The sequence below is a fragment of the Lutra lutra genome, chromosome 9 (genome assembly GCF_902655055.1).
Source record: "Lutra lutra chromosome 9, mLutLut1.2, whole genome shotgun sequence".
NCBI lineage: Eukaryota > Metazoa > Chordata > Mammalia > Carnivora > Mustelidae > Lutra > Lutra lutra.
The window spans coordinates 36,524,381-36,545,912 of record NC_062286.1 but is presented as its reverse complement, the minus strand read 5'-3'; the positions used below and the strand labels follow the sequence as shown (position 1 = coordinate 36,545,912).

At 47.9% G+C, this 21,532-nt stretch overlaps 1 protein-coding gene across 13 annotated transcripts in view; it reads right to left on the bottom strand.

Moving 5' to 3' along the window:
* Nucleotides 1-1,642: 1,642 nt before the first annotated feature.
* Nucleotides 1,643-21,532, bottom strand: part of BCL2L11 (BCL2 like 11) — a 47,182-nt gene continuing 27,292 nt past the window's right edge. For 8 of the 13 annotated variants that reach the window (XM_047744426.1, XM_047744423.1, XM_047744429.1 and 5 more), the window contains 2 exons: nucleotides 18,248-18,357; nucleotides 1,643-6,092 (listed from right to left, as the gene is read on the bottom strand). In XM_047744426.1, the coding sequence (XP_047600382.1) occupies nucleotides 5,994-6,092; nucleotides 18,248-18,357 (209 nt within the window). In that variant the 3' untranslated portion in view covers nucleotides 1,643-5,993. Of the gene's footprint in view, nucleotides 6,093-14,551; nucleotides 14,893-15,060; nucleotides 15,186-18,247; nucleotides 18,358-18,932; nucleotides 19,014-21,532 lie in introns of those variants that run through there. The other 5 variants (XM_047744420.1, XM_047744428.1, XR_007129943.1 and 2 more) reach the window with 4 other exon arrangements.

Genomic DNA, 21,532 nt, shown 5'->3' with positions numbered 1-21,532 from the left:
ATGTGTGCTGAACTATTTAGGACTACCGTTTACTCTGACGCGCCAAATAATAGATGAGTGGGTGGATGGGCGGTTAAAAAAAAGGTCTAGCAAATTGCGCAAGGTAGAATCTAGGGGGTGGGTGTGTTTTGGTTCTCTGTACAATTCTTTCAACTTTTCTGTGTGTTCAGAAATCTTGATAATCCAATGTTGGGGGGAAACAGCAACAGACTAAAAGGAAAGCTATTTCCAACCCGTGAGAGATTTTTTTACTCATGCTTTACAGAGCTCATCATCAACAGAAAAAATGAAAAACCCCATTGAACTGCAAGCAAAGGCCTTGATCAAAAAGGCACATGCCAACAATATCTGAGATCATTCTCTTTTTCAACAGAAAAATCTGAATTCGACTAACAATGCAACTCTTCCCTGTCCTCTGGGCTGATTACAAACGTGTGGACACTTGGCGGAGAGCGTGAGGGAAAGCAAGCGTTCTCACGTGCTGCTGGTGGCTGGGTGAGCAGAGCTGGGCTGGCAGCCTCTCCCATGTCCACCTCCCTGTACCAAGACCACCGGCGCAACCCTCCCGCTTGCCGGGGAGGGGCGGCGGGGCAGTCCTGATGACCCAGAAATGCCAGAAGCAGGATACCGGGTGACCAGCAGCCTATCTGTGTGACTTGATACAGAGGTCAGAAAGAAGCAGTCACGATGGGAAGATGTGAGACCTCCAGCTAAGTCAGAATCATGTGCGAATTGAAGCATTTATAGAAAAAGCAAAACCAATGTAGTATAGGTAGACACACAGAGCAACAAAAAGGATCTGGAAAAATTCGGACTCGTGTGTGGGTGAGGAAGGAGGACTGGGGATGGGAATCCAAGCAAGCTGGGTTTGGAATACACGTGATCTGAAATAAATCTAGACACACACGTATCTATAGGGACGAGACCGTATTTGTGTATTGCTTTGCTTAATTAAAATGAAAAGCATGGACAGATTACCAGCTTAAAGCAAAGCTCAGTCCTTTTAACGTTCCCAGCATTTATTTCAGAGTGAAAGTGGTCAATTACATAATTACTTGTTTCGGATTTTACAGCCTAGACCCTGCAAACCGGGCTTTCATTTCTCTGCCACCCTCAGAGCAGTTTGTAGCCCCTCTGTGCAGCAAAGCACCCCCAACACTCAGGGAGCCCTCAACAGGCGGCTGGGTCGGTTCACACACAGGGCTCCAGACACACCTGTTGGCGATCCCCTCAGCTCTGCAGATGAGTCCTTGCTACCACAGTTGAGCCAGACTCCCCATCTTTTGTTTTTCCTTTCTTCCAACTACCGGACAGGATGGGATGGATGGCAGGACTCTGCCCCAATCACTAATCAATCAATACAGGGCTGCCTCCAGCACGCGCCCCCCCATGTGCTGAGTCATATCTGACTACGTGGGCAGAAAACTGTGCAGAAGGTCTTGCCAGCCACTTCAAAACTTTTAAGAGTGGTTTGCTTTTAAGTATGCTACACAGAGCTGTCTTCCAGCAAGAACTCCTAAAATCTACGCGTAGGTAATGCCTTCCGGGACGATGAAGGGCAGAGGTGTGGGTGTGTGTATTCATAGAGAAGCAGCTGTTTCTCCAGCGCTCTGGGAAACAAACCAAACAGCTCACCGAAAACTAGTTGAAAGTTTTATTTGTATAAACTTCATTAAGAACATAAAAGATTAAGTTTCTTAAAAAAAAAATCTGCAGTTATTTACAGCAGTATTGCACAAGTAAAGTGGCAATTACCCTGTCAAAATTCATCAGTGCAAAACACAAGTAAGCCAGGGAAATCGCAAATACAAATGCTACATACGCTGGGTCCTAGGAAACAGGTTAGTGACGGGTCCGTGTACAGACAGATCAGTGCTATTTATGAATGTGTACCTGACGAGTTCTGATACAGTAACTAGTGGTCACAGAACCTGGACATACAACTTCAGAGAGCTTCTAATTCTGATTCCCAAGTAAAAGTAGTCAAGTTACCTAGCTGGGAGCTCAAGGATGCTTCATGAATACTATGCCGTTGGAAGGAGTCCCCTCCGCTGGTTTAGCGTCACGTGTGGACCAACCCCCGCACCCACGTGAGCGGGGAGCGGACGCACACAGGCACCAGGCTAAAACAGCAGGGATGCTAGAACCATCTACTGACATAGGACCACTAGGAAGTCTCTCTAAAGCTTCCGTGAGCTTTCACATCTTAACATCCAGTCGAGTGGGACCCCCAACCTCTCTCGAAGCCAACAGAGAAGCAGAAGGAAGACAACCTGAAGCAGGCTGATCAAAGGTAGGGACCAAAGGGCTTAGGGCTGGGGGCAGTGGGGCGGGGGGAGAGTTCTGTACAATTAGCTCCTAAAGACCATTAAGCCCTCACCTCAAAGCACAGGACACAGCGGGTAGGGGATAATTCAACTACTCACCAGTTGCCAAAAATGGGTTAGTGGCATGAGGTGGTGGTCCTGATGTCCCTCTCTGGGCAGGAGCACTCTGGCTCACCTGTCCCTTTCTCTTGCCCTGCACAATTCCTGGCAGCACCCCCAAAGGGGCCCGTTTTTATTTTTCTGAACTCTGAATTGTTAGGGATACCTGTTCAATGGAAAAGGCTGTCCCAACGGCCAATAATACATTAAAATAAAATAAAAATAAAAAAGATATGGGCTGGCCTTAATAGAGTATGCATCCACGAGAAGCTGGCTTTTAAAGAATAGAAAGTCACTGGTTATTTTTGGTAGAATTTTGTAGCCGGCCGTATCTATGGTCTTTCACTGATGGCTCAGCATAGGCTTCATCATCAGGATAGCAGACCCCAAGAATTTAAACCCATGTGACCAGAAATACCAGGAACCAAAGCTGGAGGGCAGCCTGGGGAAGGTCGTGGGGCTCAACAGTCACCACCTCAGAGCCAAAGCAATGAATGGTACAGCAGGGGAAGGGGTGGGGTGGGGGGAGCAGGGAGGTCAACACTTTTCAGAACGTAAGACATTAAATAAGCAGGAAATAAATATACAACATTTCTACAAGTTACAGCATTATGAAACAGTAGGACACATTACACAGAAAAAGAATCTACAATATGTACAATCCTCAATTCTGAAAAAGTTTAGTAAAAACAGTGATCTTTACTCATTTATGCTGTACAAAATTTTACAAGAGAGGGAAAGGGAACACAATTGCACACAGACATTTGGCTCAGTTGGTAAGTAAAATGTGACCTAATCTAATAAATAGTCAAAATATATACAACATCAAGAAGGGCAAACAGGAGAAAGTTATTCTCTACAAGGTACACTCTTCTTAATCAAAGGGAAGTTCTGCCTGGTTTTCCTGCAACCCTACAAGGAGCTCTTGGCGAACTCGTTTCGGGGCGGGAGTACAGGTAACAGGAAGAATTGGTCGTGGGACTCTTTTGCATGTGTTTATTGCATTTCTGTGATAAGTCACAGGACACTTTCTACAAACCTCATGGGACAAGAGGTGGTCAAGGCACAAAACCCGCATTCAGTTTCCAAAAAGGGATCTAGTCTTTTTTTTTTTTCCTACAAAAAGTAAAAGAAATAATAAAAAGTCAAAGGTCTACCATAGTAGGCATACCTTCTTCTGCAGGGAAGCGGCGTGATAAACAGGTACGTACAGTACAGAGACATCCAGTCATCTCTCTTCAGTCCTGGTGCAACTTCCTGCTCCTTAATACTACAAATTCATAGAATCTCTGATTTCCTCACAAGCTGCTTCTGTGGCCAGCCGGCCACTGAGCCAGAGGTATGCCAGCATGCAGCCCTCAGGCACCGTGCCCAGGGAGCTGCAGTATTGAAGAAACAGAGTAAAGTGCTCCAGTCAGAGAGACTGGCAGCGAGTATGGAGATCCTGGGGGGATGGGGCTGGGGGAGGTGCCCATAACGAAATACGTCTTTGGTGTGTGTGTGCCCAGCAGGTCGACCATCGTCTTACAACCGTGTGGACTTCACAACCCTACTGAGGGGTTCGAGACACGTCAGGAACACAAGTTGACACTCAACACAGCTTTAAAAAAATATTCAAGACTCCAACAAGACTTTGGGGCAAAAGAAAATCCTAAAAAAGGAAGAATATTTGGAATCAAATATCTCTACCTAATGGAAAATGCGTATATGCTTTAGATATATACATATATACACACACATATATGTATATATATATATATATATATATTTATATGGGATTATCAAGATAGAAACGATTTCCCTACTTAATTACGTGAAAACTCTGGTCCTCTATGGGCCCAAAATAAAACAAGAATGGTTGGCACTGCTGACTTGTTTGAAAAATCATGTTTTTCTCTAAAAAAGCCATTTAAGGATCTGGGGTTTCAAAATTGGAAGTTTTAGGATTCACGAAATGATCTCTACCTCTCCTCTTTCACTGCTTCCTGATCTCTCTTGGATCTCCCCGAATTGTTTAACTGCCTTTGACATGACAGACAAACTCATGGAACCCTCCAGTCGCCGTACCCCTCCCCAGGCAGATGTGGAGAAAGAGCGAGCTTGCCTACAAGAGGTGGGTGCACCAGGCGTGGTCCAACAACACCCAACTGTCCCGAGAATAACGGAACAAGACAGACAGACATCTGTCAGAGGCTGAGAGCCCACTTCAGATTCGGGCTCCAATGCAGTGTTTTTACGGTATGGCTGAAGGCAGAATTAGGCCTTCGTTCCTAAGTGATTTGGGGGGCTGGGAACCAAGTGTCAGGCATCAAAGGCCAGACGAACCTGGAGTTGTATGAAAAGCCTGGAAGCCTAGGAAACAGCCGCCTAAAGCCCTGCCCATGACTTGCGCCAATTCCCACAAGGGCTGGAGCTCTGACACCTACAGTCCCACCAGATCAGCAAGCAGGCAGGTTTACCACCTGCAGCCCCTGCTGACGGTGCACCTGTGACCGCGAGTGAGTCCGACTAGAGAAGCCCACAGTGCCGAGGGGCATGGTGCCTGTCTGTGCTAGGACTGCTATTCCTTCTTCAGAACACCTGTAAATGACGAGCCCATCAAAACCAGTGAAAACCAACACCATGCATGTCCCAGTGAACAAGCTACTGACAGACAAGCCAATGGGGTTGTGGAGGTCACAGGCAGATCCTTATTCATGCTCTGACCCAGTTCCCTTTCATGATGAGAATACGCTGCACCTCCTGAGTACATCGGCCTGCAGACAGACCAGAGGAGTATCACCAAAGGAGACGAGGAAAAATACACGAAGAGAGTTTTAAAATTTTGCCAGGGATGCAACTGAATTTAAGGAGGTAAGTAAATATTTACAAAACGGGAGTGGCATAGCAATACAGGCGGACAACAGACCCTCTGCCCCTTTAATTGGTTTTGTTTCATAAGAACTTTTTTTGGTATTAATGATAAAAAAAAAAAAGCACGTTGAAGAGCCAATGGCAGGGCAGGGAGGGGGGCTATCTCATACCTCTCCCCTTTAAAAATTCTGTACAGTCATCTCTAAAAATACACTGAGGCAGCTTTATCAACTAGCTGGCTCGGTTTCCACTGTAGAGTTTACATCATCCTCTGAGAGGAGGCAATAAGTTCCTAAAATTTTAGTACAAAAAATCATTCATGAGTTGCTTAAAAAGTTTCCATTTCCTTTTCGAAAAACCTGTTGTTATTAAAGAAGGTGGAAAAAAAAACCCACACCGTGTGTAAACACCATTCTTGCATAAGATCCTGCTCCAAAGAATCATGATTTGTACATTTTTTTTTTTTAAAGAATCCTCCCTCATTTACATTCACAACAAACTTCCATCAGAAATTCTGCCGTGTGATGAACAGAAAGGTCAAGTCCAACGTGCAGTGCAGCGTCCTCGGATCACATCGGCCGGCCTCCCCGCACGACCTCTCGGGGGAAGAACCACCAGCCGCACAGCAACGGCACCCCTTAGCCGCGGTGCTGGGCTTGTTGGTCGGAACCAGCGAAATGTCTGCACACATCTGGCCCCGCGAGGAGCCCGTCGTCACTGCAACCTCCACACCAGGCGGATGATGTAACGTAACAGTCGTAAGATAATCATTTGGGGGTGGGCTTCGGCTGCTGGGTAATTATTCAAAAAGACCTGAAACAACAACAGGAAAGCTTCTTAGTTTCTCAGCCCTCATGTTATTTTTGGGTGGGGGAGGCCTGTCTTTAAGGGAACCACCAGTCCCACTGTCGCAGCTATGGAAGGGCACCCCTTTGCGATCACGGAAGCTTCCCAGCACGGGTCCTTCCCCTGAGACTGCGAGGCCCGAGTCCTTCCTACCTCCCACTACGGAGGGAGCAGTATGAGCAGCAGCACACCGACTGCTTTACAGAAACCCGAAGAACGCTTGCAACCTCAAAGACAATCAGTTTGCTTCTGTAAAAACACACCTATTCTTTCTACAGGCAAGGTCATCACTGGCCACAATGGCCTCTATCGGCATCCACCTGTGTGCAGGTGCTGAGGACAGCCATCCCCCTATCCACGGGGGCCGGCGTCCTGTGGGAAGAGGTCGGGGTGGAGGGGACAGAGGAGAGGTGTGAAGTGACTATCTCACTACCTAGGTTATTAACATTCAAATATGCTGACTCCCCCAAGGGTGAATTTCTGGTAGCGCTAGTTTACTTGAGAAACCAGTGATTTGGGGTAATTTGTCCTAAGAAGCTAAATCAAGTGGTGCACCGATGCGTCACGAGGCCTCTGGCTGATGGGGGGGTGGGCAGCTCTGCTATGTAACCACGGGTGGCTCAGCGCAGTGTCCACGGTCACATGCACACACAGGTGGGGTCAACCCCCATCTCCCACCCCATGTGGGGAACAAAGAACAATTAAAATTTTTTAAAAAGGCGTCTCTGCCAGTGACCACCATGTTTACGACAAGCGGAGAAACCATTAGAAAGGAAACTGCCAGATGAAAGGTCTCAGAGGTCCTTGGGTCTGCTGCAGGGCCCATCTTTGAGTTCTAATCCATCCTGCCAGTGCGTGTGAGGGGCCATTCAGAGCAGCCGACGGTGGCAAAGGAACACACCTGCCTCTACGCCAGCAGCTACAATCCGTTTCATGATTCAGGTCTGCAGCCCTCGTTTCCTCAGTGAGTCATCGACGCCGGAGACCAGCTAGCTCTCCACAAGCCCCCTTCTTCCTCGGGCAGGTGAAGTTTCCAACACACCCAGGGGCCATGAGTGGGGCTGGGAATGAGCGTCCCCTGCCACGCGCAAACACTGCCTGCAGACACCAGCTGCGAGCGGAGGCCCTGCCTGCGACTGTGTACACGAGCTCTCGAGCACTGGTCTGACAGGGCGGGATTGTGATAAGGCTCGGGCATTTCCCGTTCTCCTTCCATAACCAGACTGGAGGAAATCGGCTTTCTGTAAGCGATTCCTGTACAGGCGCTCCGTAACCACAGTCTGTGATTTTTATCTGTTTTACACACAAGATTGCTTTGTTTTGATTTAACTTTCAAAATTACTTTGGTTTTTCTGTGTGAGAATAATTTAGGGGAAGGTTAATTTTAGTTGAGACTAATATTAATAGGTTGAAAGAGGCTTATTCAAAATAAAACCACGACTTACTAAAATGAAGAAAGCGTGCACAGGGTTAAGCAATCTCTTCAAGGTGGGAAACCTTGTTGTCAGCCAGGTGTCACTCCCAGCCTCGGTAAGACAAGAGAATGGGGTCAAAGTGACTCCAGCAAGGGGACAGGGCCACGTTAGGAACAGATCCCAACTGCTTCCACTCAGCTCATTTTATATTCCAGAACTGGCCGCGTCTGAGAGGAGAAATCCCCCACCTACTCTTTGAGGACATCGGGTGGATGGCAGTGGCCGTTGACGGTTAAGAGTCTTATCACAAGACGAGTCTTTCCAAGTTCTTTAGAGTTCTGCTTGCATCTCAAGTGTAAAGGATATGGGGGTGTTCAAAGGAAGCTGGGGAGGGGGCAGGGGCCATGCAGGAAATTCTGGCAACAGGAACACCCAATCCCTGAGCAAGAAGATGCTACAATTACTCAGTTAGGAAGGACAGCAGCACGCCTACTCTCTCAGGCAGTGCGTGTGACAACACGGCACATGCTTTTTGCTTTTAAGCCAGCGAGAAACGGCTTTTGGACAACATTCAATGGAGGAAGCCATTATGACTGAATTCCAAGGCCACGCCAGTCCCGAAAACCCTTGACCACTGGCATAGCTGGCTGAAGCTGGCACAGCTCAGTGTGTACGGCCTGTCGCTCCGAAGCAGCTGGAGGACAGGCAGCTCCTGCTTCCCGCAGATTCGATGCCCTCTAGCACCTGTAGCCGCAAGCATCGGCTCATTCACAGGAGCACACGGTAGGTGCCTGGTGATGCCAGCGTGGGGCAGGAGGCATGGGCGCGGGCAGGTGAGGACACCCAGCCAGGCCCCAGCCAAGAGCTCCGAGCGCATGTCAGCACAGCTAGCCCGAGATCTCAGTCCTCTGGCCTCCAGGACTGTGAACAAACAGTTCTGTTGTTCAACACACCCCTCCCCGTGGTACTCCGTTATGGCAGTCCTAGCAATGGAATATACCTTTTCATGCTTAATGAACATTCCTTGTTCCTTTCCTCTTTAAGAAAACACTTCTTAGATCTGAGTTGTGTAACGCTGTTTTACGTTAATTCATAAAAGTACTTTAGGAAGATATGTTAATGGGCTGCATTTGGATAAAGGAGATTATTTAAAATAAATATGCTACGAAGTACAAACCATTTATGTATTAGAGTGATCTCTTCTGCTCACACACACGGGCGCACGCACACACAAACACACGGAAAACACAAGTGCTTGAAGTGTAGGGCCCCATCCTGTTGGGTCTTTTCTCTCCATGGTTTAGATCAGGAACTATATCCTTTGGGGTAACTGACTTTTATGGCCATCCCATGTGTCCAGAAGAGGACTCCTTCAACATTCAGCTTTGTATCTCCCTCCAGGAACTAATTCTGACAGTCTACACTCCTGTCTGGGTCAGGGGCTGCAGCCCCTAGGCCTGCTTGCGTGGGGCAGGGAGTGTCCTGGGGCCCGCCTCGAAAGTCTGCATCCACTGGGCTCGGTGGGCAATTCCTCTTGTCTTCAGCAACAAGTGCGGAACAGCAATGCCCAGCCCAAGGGCCACCGTGCGTGCTACCAACAGTGACAGCAGCCCGTAAGAAAGCCACAGCTACTGCCCTGCTCCTGGAATCAGGATTCAAGTCCCTCTTTGCAGGCAAAGAACGCCTACGCGTTCCAGGAAAACGGGAGGCTTGTGCCGAGGTGCAGTCAAGATGCAAGAAAAGTGCGACAGCATCTCTTTCTATGAAGCTCACGCTCTGGTGAGGAACAGCCGTACAAATAAATGGGGCAATAGGACAACAGCAATACACAAGGTAAATGAAATGGCAGAGAAAGCAGTGCCCGCCAGAGAGGCAAGCGGGGCCCCGGGATATCCAGGGCAGGAAGGCCCAGAGCTGGGACAGGCTTCCCTGCTGGAGACTCAGGTGCACTTCTTGGAAGATCTGAGAAGTGTCCCTAGAGACAGTGTTGAGAGCATTCAGCAGGGGATCCCCAAACAGTTCCCTTATGTCTTCACCAGAGGACTCGGGCTCAACCTGGGTGGCAGCTGGGGGTGGGGCTGTGCCAAAGGAACGCCCTTGAATGGGGTCAGGGCAGACTTGTAAGAAACTGGGGCCCTCTGAGCCACCGCGGCCCCGAAACACAGGACTACCTCCGCCTGCAGCAGCCAGGCACAGGACACAGCACCAGCCTCCAGAGGCGTCTGCACGAGGACCGCCTTCAACTTACACTTGAGAGGACCAACCAAGTATCAGAATTCAATTACTATCATAGTATGAAAATAATCCGAGCAGAACATCCCCTCTTGCCCAGTCCAGGGAAGCAAGCATGCAGATACAAGAGACCCTGAGCCCAGGCAGTCCGCGGTGGTTGGGATAAGCACCGCACAACCGGAGAGCACAGCTCTAGGGCCACCTCTGCTCTCCTGCAGGCAGAGATGAGCCCAGGCTCTGAGAAGCCGCCCAAAACACACCAGGCCTTCAGACTTGGGGTGCCCTTGCCCGGGGTCCAGAAGAGTCACTGCCACCACTCAACAAAATGACATACCACACACGTTCTCAGTCTTCACAACGAGCTGTGGGCCAGTATAACTCTCTTTCACATTTCCCAGACGAGGGGACAGACCAAGCTTGTAGAATCAAAATCAAGTCAACTTAGACTTCAGCACAAGAGCTCACAAATCCACACTCCAAAGGCTGGTCCAAACCCCACTGGGCCAAAGGACTCAGAAAGGACAACACATATACATTTGGCATTACTCAAGGGAGCTTAAGCACAAAAATCACAGATGGGCACAGCACAAAAAACATGAAAGTCAAGAGAGAAAAGAAATGACATGAAGAGAGACTTACCCTGGGAACCAGGGCTGAGGTCTACTGCCAAAGAGCCAGACTTTGGCTAAGAGCTTCCTGGCAGTCAAAGTAACAAGGGAAACACGGCCTGATCATCACCATTATACCAGAGAGCTCAAAAGCAAATTCTAAGAGACAAATGAAAAAGCAAGGAATACCTATAGAACTCTGACACACACAGCAATTTTTAAACTCGCTCAAAAAACTCCTTAGAATTTCAACACTGAATACCTAACAGGTCCTTAGTAACTTTTTTTCTTCCTTTTAGAAGGATGTAATCTTTGAGTGGTAATATGCTAAAAAAGACAGAATTCCGGACTGTGAATTCTTTTCTGTCAATTCAGTTCTCTCAATTGAGACTGACAGGGAACGTCTGCCCCAGATCGACAAGCGGGGATGTGTCACGTGAGTGTCTGGGTGGCGTCTGGTCCCCTAGGGGCCATCGCGGCATCTTCCAGGACATGGATGGGTGTTGTTGCCATAATCCAAGCTGACTGGGTGGGTGGGTGGAGGGAGAGGAGCAAGCTGGAGGGATCCTGATGGAAGACCACCTCTATGCATTCATAACCTCCATCAACCTAAATAGGAGGCGGAGATCAGAGAGGAAAAGGGCCTACCACATGGAGCATCTCTGGGAAGATGCGGGGGTCTCTCCACCTTGGCCCAGATTTTAGAGTAGGTTTGACAGCCTCCTGCTTTCAGGTGTCAGGCCGCTGCTGCAGTGCTGCCCAGATTCACTTTCTATTCATCACCACGGCAACGGGGGGATTTGCATAGCTTGTGCCTAACTCACTCTGATGTCAACACAGCTGTGGAAAGGGTGCCAGGAGCCCCTCCCCCAGACATGATGCTCCCACAGGCTGAGCAGGAGGGAGCTCTCCCACCTCGGGAGCAGCCGCTGACCTCCCCAGGAGGGGCAGTCACAGAAAAATCCCATCTGTGTGAATCTGCCTCTCCTTTGCTTCTGATGCATCATTTCAAAGAAACTATTATAGCTCAGGCTTTCCGCAGACCAAGCACTTCCCTCGCTGACTTGCTGTCAGGCCCTGCATTCCCAGGGTTTTCTTCAGGCAGCACGGCACACACCCCTTTCCCAGGCAGATCTCTGACTCGCTGGCCCTCGAACTGTTGCCCAGGACGTTGCCCAGGACGTGTGGCGCTGCATGGGGACCAACTGCAGAGGAGCCAGAGATAGGTGGGGGCGGGGGGGCTCCGTCAGACAAAACATGAGCCCCGGAGCAAGAATACACCGCTCCAAAATGCCCCAGCCCCAGAGAAGCGCTGCTGAGACGTAACGCTCTGTGACCACAGCCCCAAGCACTCTGCTCTGGTTCAGCTGGGAGAAGGCTAGCGAAGGATGGTGAGAGCGGCTGCAGACTGCGAGCCTCACCTCGTGTGCATCTTCATTTCCTCCTCCAGAGATTAAAAAACCCCAGACAGACCTCTCTGAAGTCCCCCTCTGGGCACCTGCACCTCTGAACAGTTCTGTGTGAACGGCCTGGGTCCTCCCCACCCGCCGCGAGGCAGGCGTGCAGGTGTGCCCACCTGCCACAGGCGGATGGAGCGGCAGCCGCGGGCGGCGCGTACGGACACCGCCGCACCCAGGGCGATGCCCACCCAGCCATTGAAACACACCCCAGTGCCCCAGCCCCGTCTCCTGTTTGTGCACACCCAGACACAGCACGCATCGGTAGGACCCAACACAAGCCGGGTGCTGAACAAGTGAACCAAGTCAGCAGCATCTGTCTCAACTCTGAAGACCAGCTGAGAAATGTTTCAGTTCTAGTGCAGAGACCTCGGCACGACGGGCTAGCGATGATAGCAATTTCTAGCTCCGTCCCTGAATGGGTCCCTGTGACCTTCACCACATCCCTAGGAGGCTGAGAGAAAATGGGGCGCCTAGAGGATATAATGGATAGCGTAGGATTCAAGACCTCACCCCAAAGTTCTCACACCTGTCCACGAGCCCTGCTTTCCTGTAAGATCACACTTTAATCCCCAAGTCATGGAATGCCCTCGTTCAGAAAACCTGCCATCCACAGTTGCCATCAGAATCAGTGGAACCACGTGCTGTCCTGAAGGTCTCAAAGGAAAACACGAAGGGCTGAAGCCATAGGAAGGACGACTCCTGGATCACACAGGCTCCAGTGACTCTGCAACGGGGGCATCGGAAGGCTCCTAAAGCCACAACCCTGAGCTCCCTCCTCCAGCTGGAAGGCAAACACTCACCAAATTTTCAAACTGTGTCACAGATCAATGATGGGCACTAATTCACTTAAGCTGCTCACAACAGTTTTTGCTATGAAAACTGTCATTTTATCAACTTGCGGGCGACTCACCATCTCATGAGATGCGTCTGGTTTCAATGTACTATTTCATATGCTGATTTTTCACTATTCTTTGCTCAAACAGTAACAGAAAGTGGCTCATTTACTAAGTTCTATGTTCAATTACTGAGGGACTCAAAGGAATGTTGTCAGAGAACACACATCTCTGGGTTTATGTTCAAGTTATGCTATTCCCAAACAAGACAGCTACCAATTAGATCCCTCCCCCTTATACATTACCTATAGAACAGTATCATTTATAAAACCAGGAATCAGACAGCACAGGGAATTCATGTCCTGGGAAGGACAGCAAGAAGAGTTCAAGTTCATGTATCTTGTATGAAAATGCAAATGGGTGACACTTCCATTAAGCTTCTGTTTCCACCTAAAGCAGTCTGTGAGCCACCTCCCTTTCCCTCTCTACTTTGTCTGGTTTGGTGCTATACTTCAGTTGGCCTACAGTTCAGTCTACTCATGCCTGCACATGCCTGGGACAGAAGAAGTAGGAAGCAAGCCGTGTAAACAAAAGATACACTGTTTCTTGGGATCAAACAATGAAAGGGTTTTCATTCACTTCTTGGCCCATCTAGAGGGTCTGACGTAGCTTCATGTGCTGCTGCTCAATGCAGGCCATGGCCAGGACATCCCCAAGTCACTATCAACGCAAGTCTACCTGCGCACAGAGCAAACTGGGCTGGACATCCTGACTACAAGGCTTGGGGGAGGCCACCAAAGGTAAATGATGGCAGCCTTGGTAATGGGGAAGAGGGGGGAGGCAGACGTGGCGTAGAGGATGGGTCTCATTACCCCAAGAGCACATGTTCCAGTGTTCTGAAGGGCCCAGCACAAGCTCCACAGACGGGCCTGCACCCTTGGCCCACGGCTAAGAATCCCATCCAAGTGGACCATCCCCTTAGAATGGGCGGTAAGCACACAGCACTCCATGCCCCACCACTCAGCTGAATATGAGCCACTCACCCTCTTCCAAAGCTCAGAGATCTAGCTTCTCTGAGAAATAATCTTCCCTACAAGTCCTCTGACTTCCACTCTCCCCAGCAGTCCTTGAGCCCGGACACAGGGGTGGGGTGTAGAGCAGGGCTGGAAAAGTCATGGCACTGTGTGGTTGTAGGCCACTCAGCAACAGATGCCTTCTGGAAGCTCCACCACCTCCACAGGTGCTTGGATTTTGTCCTGGAGCATGTTCTAGATGTGCCTGCATGACTGAGGCCCTTTAATGCTGAATTGACAGGTGAAAACGCATCAGAGGCCCACCACTGGTCAGATCTGCGACAATCTGAGGATCAAAGTAAGTACCCAGGATAATAATGCAGAGGAACCTACTGAATTAAACAGGGGCCCATGAATATAGGCTGATGAACGGGATAAAAATATAATGGGGAAAGGAAGTTGTTCATCCTCTACACACACCTCCTTCCTATTACAAATGGAAATGCGCTGGCTTTAGACTCGAATGTGCCAGCTTTGATCAGAGTCAGCATCACCAGTGACAGGTCCAACGGACTCCCCATTGGGGACCAAATGGGAGAGGACACGATGTCGCCCCTGCCGTACTCCTGCCCAAACACACAACTCGAATCTTATTCCAAGGAGACAACAGACAAATCAAATCAAATTCAGGGAGAATCCATAAAATACCTGTCCTGACCCTTCAAAAATGTCAGGGTCACAGAGACGGAGGAATAGGTTCCAAATCAATGGCATCAAAGCGATAAGACAACTAAATTTAACGCATGACTTTAACTGGATCCTGGGTCAGGAAAAAAAACAAAAACCTTTTTTGTTGTTGTTGTTGTTGTTACTATAAAGGACATTTTTGGCACAACTGGTAAAGTTTGGATGAAGTCCACAGATTACATAACAGTACTGTCACACTGCTAATTTCCTGATTTTGAGAATTACACTGCGGTTATGTAAGGGAATACTCTTATTCTTAGGAAACACACATTGATGGATTTGAGGGCGAAAGAACATCACACCTAGCATTTATTCCCAGAGTCCAGAAAACAACACGTGCACAGGTATAAAAGGGGGAGAACATTAAAGCAGATGCGGTGACATGGGAACGGTGGGGAACTTGGGTGGCAGATAGAAGAGGGTTCTTTGTACCATTCTTGCGACTTTTAGATGGGAAGTCTGAAATTATTTCAAAACAAAAAGTTACAAAAATACATCAGACTTGGAGCGGTCAAACTTACCAGACAGAGGGGGACACGGGTCGCTCTGCCCTGGTGGGGTTATTTGGGGGCAAGTACACGGAGTCACAAAAGAAAAGGGGAACATGCACTGGGACTTTGCGCTCACCTGTGCCTCTCACACCTCCTCCTTCAAGGATTCAGACTCCACAGCTCCGTTTCATATGCTTCCCCACTGCCCTTAAGTGGACTGAACACATGACAACTACACGACACCTTCCTCTATTGCTCTAACTGAAAAAATGGGAAAATATCCTGTCAGGCTTCGCAAGGCTCATGGCAGTAAAAGACCAACACTTTAGAAAAGGTACTGTAATAGTATTAAGCAAATAAAGACACTCAATATTTAAAATGCAAGCAACCATTATGAAGCAAGGCGGGGCTGGGCACCACTCACCAAAAAGTGGCTCCCCTCTGTGAGACAGCAGGTGATTTGAATGCATGACTTTCCACTACCGCCTCCCATTTCCTCCCCAGATTTCTACCCCCAATGAATGGACTCTGTAGACTCTGGATTACTTTGAACCAACAATAACAAGAGGCGTCTGTTGCTTTGGGGGTCACCGCATCACTCTCCAGAATCTGGTGTTTTGAATGGGCAATTCATAAAATCTGGAGAATATATTTGCCTTCATTATAGGAAAAATAGGTTATAACCTAGAGTCTGTCCTTATGCCTCCCCCAATATCCCCAGTCTACTTAGAAAGCTAGAGTCCCTTAAGTTATTAGTGACCGCATTTTGACATTGGTTCATTTTTTTTTTAAGAGATGCAAAATAAGGCTTACAACCAGAAACCTGTGATATTGCAATGAAATTAGCTTACATTTATTTTACCAAAAGCACAGAGAACAGATTGCATCTCCTTTGAACAGACAGGGCTATGTCCAATATCCTCTTAAACTGTGAAGTAACCCTGGGAGAAGAGGAGGGGAGGAAGGACATAACCTGCCAGACACTGTTTCTCTCACCTCCCACGGACAGACAAGGTAATGAAAACAACCCCACAGCTCGTGTCCCATTTGCATGGGACTAGAACTGTCCACCTCTTTGGCCTATGCTGTGCGCCTACCCCCGTGCCACGGCTGGCCCAGGGGTCTTATCATTGACCACACAGGCCACCACGGAAGTGCACCAGCCAGGTCCATCTGGGCAGGCCCAGGGTGAAACATTATAGAGTCGCTGATACCCTGTGTAAAGTTTAAAGAGAAACTTACACATAATATCCTTACAAGACCTCAAGCTCTGTGGCCAAAGGTTCTGATCTAGTCCCTGAAAGCAGAGCTGTGTGGGTTCTTGTTGGTGTCCAGCGCTTCTGGACTCTGAAGGCACCAGGGCCCAACAGCCTCCTCTCTCTTGGGCAGCCCCATCCACGTCAGACCTGGCCTAAGGACGTCTACAAACTCCTTCAAGATGCAGAAGGAGGCAGACCCAGCACGCTGGTCAATTCGCTGCTTAGGCTCATCGTGAGAGGCCACGCCGCCATCTTTTCCTGCTGAATTATGGCCACGTCCCCCAGAATCAGCCTCCCTACCCCAGCAGGAGGTCATCATGAATGCACTGGGGCCCTGCTTCTGGCCAGTCTCTCCTGGCCCAGCAAGAGGGTCAAGTCCAGTCACACACACAGGAACACCAAAATCCCTTCGGGAAAACCACGGCAAAGGAGCTGGGGGTCGGGGGAAGTGTAACTCTAGTGGGAAATTATGAAACAATCAACCTTCTAAAAACAACTGCCATTTCAGAGCTAGTCGAGAAGGAATTTATACACCATAAACGGCAGAGGCAGGATGCTGGATATCCCTGCCAGCTAAGGACGGCCACAGTAAGAGATTCCTAAACCCATTCATCAATGTGACAGTTCTCATTTAATGACAGAATCGTACTATAGCACATTTCCCATCAAACTCACACACACACGTGTGTGCATGCATGCACGTACACATGTACACACACACACACACACACACACACACCCATAGGAAGGTATGAGGAGGATCCAACAGGAGTTTTCAGAGCACCCCTGGCTCCTTTACAGGGACCCTATACTGAAGGACTAAATGAGGGACCCTCTGCAAATGGGAGGACGTTTCCATGTGTATAAAAAAGCCTGAAAGGCATTAAACGGACAGGAAAGCAAGAACAACTCAAAGCAATGAACAGGTAACATCCACTTAACTAAGCGACACTTAGCTAAAAAAGAGACCAATGTTCAAAGCAGAATGCAAAGATTGGGGTACTCCAAGCATGACCTCGCCTTCTTGAGGGGGGAAAAAAAAGTAAAAAAAAATCTCAAAGGGATACTTATAAGAAGCTGTAATATTCAGAAAAAAGGAGCCACAAGACCAGTGGCACAGTAAGAAAGAGTGGTAGAAACAATTATAGCTTTTTCTAAAAAATAAGACGTGTCTTCTTTTTGGATAAATCAGTAGGAGTATCCTCATACTTGGTCATTTGGAAAAATGTAAACAAGCCAAAATTATATCAAATCTTTGCTAGTGTGCCCTTTCCAGGAAGTACTCACATACGCTCATAAGAGCCCGAGCTCCCAGAACTGGAGCCCACACGTTTTGGAAGTCTTCCGTGGGCAAAAGGTGTTCAAGTGGTAATGGCTACTGCCATGGGCAAAATCAACAAAATAAACTGTGTCTGAAGAAGACGACATAGGGGTTGTTTTGTTTTGTTTTGTTTTTGCTTTTTTTAAATCAACAGCATGCCTTACAATGTAAGTGGCAGTCAATTAGGGGTATAACCTTTTTATGCTCCAGGTCCCAGACCCCTGGTTAATGGCCTGCTGACAGCATCATGGACAGCAGGGGTGGCTCTCCTGCTCTGATGGGTCACCCATCAAACTCCAGGGGTGCCGTTACAGGACTACCGCGGGCATCACAGCCTCTGGCTGATTAAAGATGGATGGTTTAGTAAGTCTTTACCTCTGAGCCCAAAGGGAATGCAGAAACCCTCTGTACGGACTGAAAACTACGTTCCTGTTTATGTGGGAATACATCAAAGCAGATCCGGAACCCCTTTCTTAGCACGGACGCTTTAAGGTCTGTGCTCATGAAATGCCTGTGCCACCTATACCATATTCTATTTAGTTACCAGGACTTGAAGTCATCCATAAAACATTTTCAAATGGAAGACGGAAAAGGAGAAACAATGGTGGGTCACACATAGGCAACAGCTCACGTTTCCCAAGTAAGCGCAGAATTATTACTAGTCATCTTAGGGGGAAGGAAAAAAAAAACAATTGTGGGGAGGGGGAGGGTGTGAGGAGAAGGAGTAAATAAAACATCATTACCCTCCTTGGGTAATATGCATTAAACTCGTCTCCAATACGCCGCAACTCCTGCGCAATCCACATCTCCGGGCGCATATCTGCAGGTACAGCCTGAGACTGCCTCCTGGAAGCTGCATCAGAACAAACAGAACAAAATCACATTGTTTTCCATAGATCATTTAGCACGTTCTAGAAGCAAGCCCATCTCACACACTCTGCTTTGCTTTTAGACTCTCCCTAACTTCAGGACTGTGCAGGACGTGATGGTGGGGAGGTCTGCTACCTCAGTTTGGTTAAAGAGTAATGGACAAAGAACAGACTTTTTTCAAAACCAGAGACCCGGAATTATAAAACCTAAAAATATTCTGGCCAGTGAATGAGCATGCTTCCATTTCAAGACAAACTAACACAAAAGTGGTATAATAAAGATGACACCCTCCCCCGCAAAATCATACTTGAAACACAAAGGAGAACATAAAAAAATCTAGGTTGTTGGTAAAGTAACTACACTTTAATTCAAGATAGAATTCCTAAGGAAATGTCAAACATCACACAGGAACAGGGATGAAGCGGTGGTCCTATTTCAATCTACAGAGTAAGGGAAAACCTGAGAACAGCAAGCTACCTGAATGAGCTCGTTTCTATGGCAGCAGGTGCAGCGACCGCATCCTTACAAGTGCTACCCCGTGCCCAAATTAAGACATACCTGTGAGTTCTGTCTCAGTATTAATGGAGCCCACAAAGGTGGATTCAAGTCTGCAAACCCCACACGGGGAGAGGAAATGTTCTGGGTAAAGGAGCAAAGGCATTTTTGAAAGAAGAAAGAGGGAGGTTTGCCTTTTCATTAAGCTGTCACTAACATTCACACCCAGTCCCAACCATTTGCTGATGGAAAGTCATGTGAAGGGGAGCAAAAACAGGAGTCATCAAAAAGACCCTAAAAGGCACCAGGAAGATGGCATTCTCCATACTCCAGAGTGAACAGTCCAGCACTACAGGCACAGGAAAAGAGATGAGGTTCTTGGGCCTGTGACTTGTTAACTCACTGGTAGCAAGGACACACTGTAGTCACAATTAGACACATGGGGTATGTTCTGACCACAGCAAAATATTTAAAAACCTGAAATGATCAGATTTTGCAATCCTAGACATATGGCTTTCTGTTTTGTATTTTTATAAAAATATTTTGTATGTGGGGTGTCTGAATTTTATGGTTGTAAGTAAATCTGATGTTGATTCATAGCTCTATAAAAGCACTTAAAAGCACACTCTGAAAAAAAAAAAGTTTTTATGAAGTCTTCTCAAAACTCTTGTCCCATCTTCTTTGTCTCCCAAACCCTACCCAAAGGAATCCAACAATGATGCCCACAAAGAGGGAGTGCCTGAGAGAGGGCGGGCATGGAGTGAGTGAGTGTGTGTGTGTGTGTGTGTGTGTGTGTATACACACGTGCAGATGTACATGCGAAGAATGCACATGGGTGCTCTCCAGAATTATCTGTGCTCTGTGAGTAAGACAAGGGGAAGAAGGTTCCTAAAGAAAGCCCTAGGAGAGAACGTGAAGGCTGACCACAGAGAAACATCTAGGATAAGCCCCTGAATACACCCCCAACCACATAAAAAATTACTCTGGCTGTATCTTTGCCCCACAGTTTTATCATTATTCTGTAAAAGCCTATCAAAATTAAATTTTAAATGGCCAAAACTGGCAAGAAACAGAATTTCAGGGTAGATGTGATGCCAGGTGGTGATATAATAGCTCACTTCCTCCTCTTGGGTTTACAGCACTTTGGTCTGTCACAGGTCCCTGATCATTACTATTCCTTTTATACTATCAGCAATCAAGTGGTTTTCCCCCCAACTTCAGATGCCATTAAAAAAGTCGACTCACCCCTGAGAGAAAGGAAAGCTCTTTTCTTAGAATGCCTACTATACCTCAGAGCCTGAAGGTTTGGTGTGAGTCATTTCATGCCATCCTGCTCTCCAGGCCTATAGGGACACAGCTGCCCCATCCACAGGTGACCAGACTAGCAAGCAGCCACCGTATGGCTGCCTCACAGCTACTGCCACATGTCTCTCCTGGGTTTCAGAGCCCCCTACCTGTCTGTCACTATGCAAGGCTCTCTCGAAGAGTATCTGTTCTCAGGGGCGCCTGACTGGCTCAGTGGGTGGAGCATGTGACTCTGGATCTCGGGTTTGTGAGTTCAAGCCTCACGCTGTGCATACACTTTACTTAAAAACAAAATAAAATTAAAATAATAAAAAAGGGTAATCTGCTTTTAATCCTAGAGTCAGAAATGAAAAAAATACCAACTATCCCCCCAAAATGTGTAAACTATAGTGTGTCTTATAAAGATGGTAAGACAGGCAAAAAACACCTGGAAATTACCCAGTGTTTAATCAGTCAAGACATTCACTAATGTACCCAACGACTGCGAATAACCCCTGTGCCAGACACTATTCTAGGAGGTGCTCTCTGTACAGCAACCACACAGGACAAGCTCTGCTCCGGTGGAGTTGACATCCTTGCGGATTAAATTTCGACACTTAAATGTGAAGTTTCTCTGGACACGACACTTGGAAGAAAACTTGGTATCTGTTATAACACGTAACAAAAATAACTCCCGCAGTTAATTTCCCCCAACCCGGAGATGAAGCCTACTGCCTTCTCCTTCACACCCTTACTTTACTTACTCTGCGTGTGGTTTGGAAGGTTCTGCCTGGCTTATGCCTGGGCTGGTAACCATCAAAGGGGTCAGTCTTGTGTCAGAAGTCGGCTTATCGTCCAACTAGCACCTAGTGAACACGTCAACCCAGCCAGCAGCTAAGAAGGAAATATGGAACCTTGGTGGCCAAACTCAACGTGTTCTCAGAGATCAGTGCTCTGCTGTATTTTGGGAAAGGAGGCAAAGGAGTTTCTTCTCTAAGTGTTTCTTTTCTAGGCAAGAACAGTTTGGTAGCTTAAATAAATGTACAGACACAAACATACCCACGAAGTCTGTGGCAGTGAGACACAGGGTGGGAGTGTCTGTGGGAGGCCCAGGAGGCTGCCCGCTCTCGGGTTTCCTAGGCAACTCTGGTGCAGATGCTCCACAGCCCAGACCCCGAGAACACTGAGCAACAGGCAAGGCACCTCGGGGATGTCCTGGAGTTTTAAGGAACCCAAGATATTGGATCAGATCCATCTAAGCAGACACTGACTGGTTAGAACAACAGATCAGAGCTCTCTAACTGTAGTTAGGTGTATTTTTGTTTAAGCTGACCTAGATGAGTAACAACACCATCTAATCCAATAACAACACTAGAAAT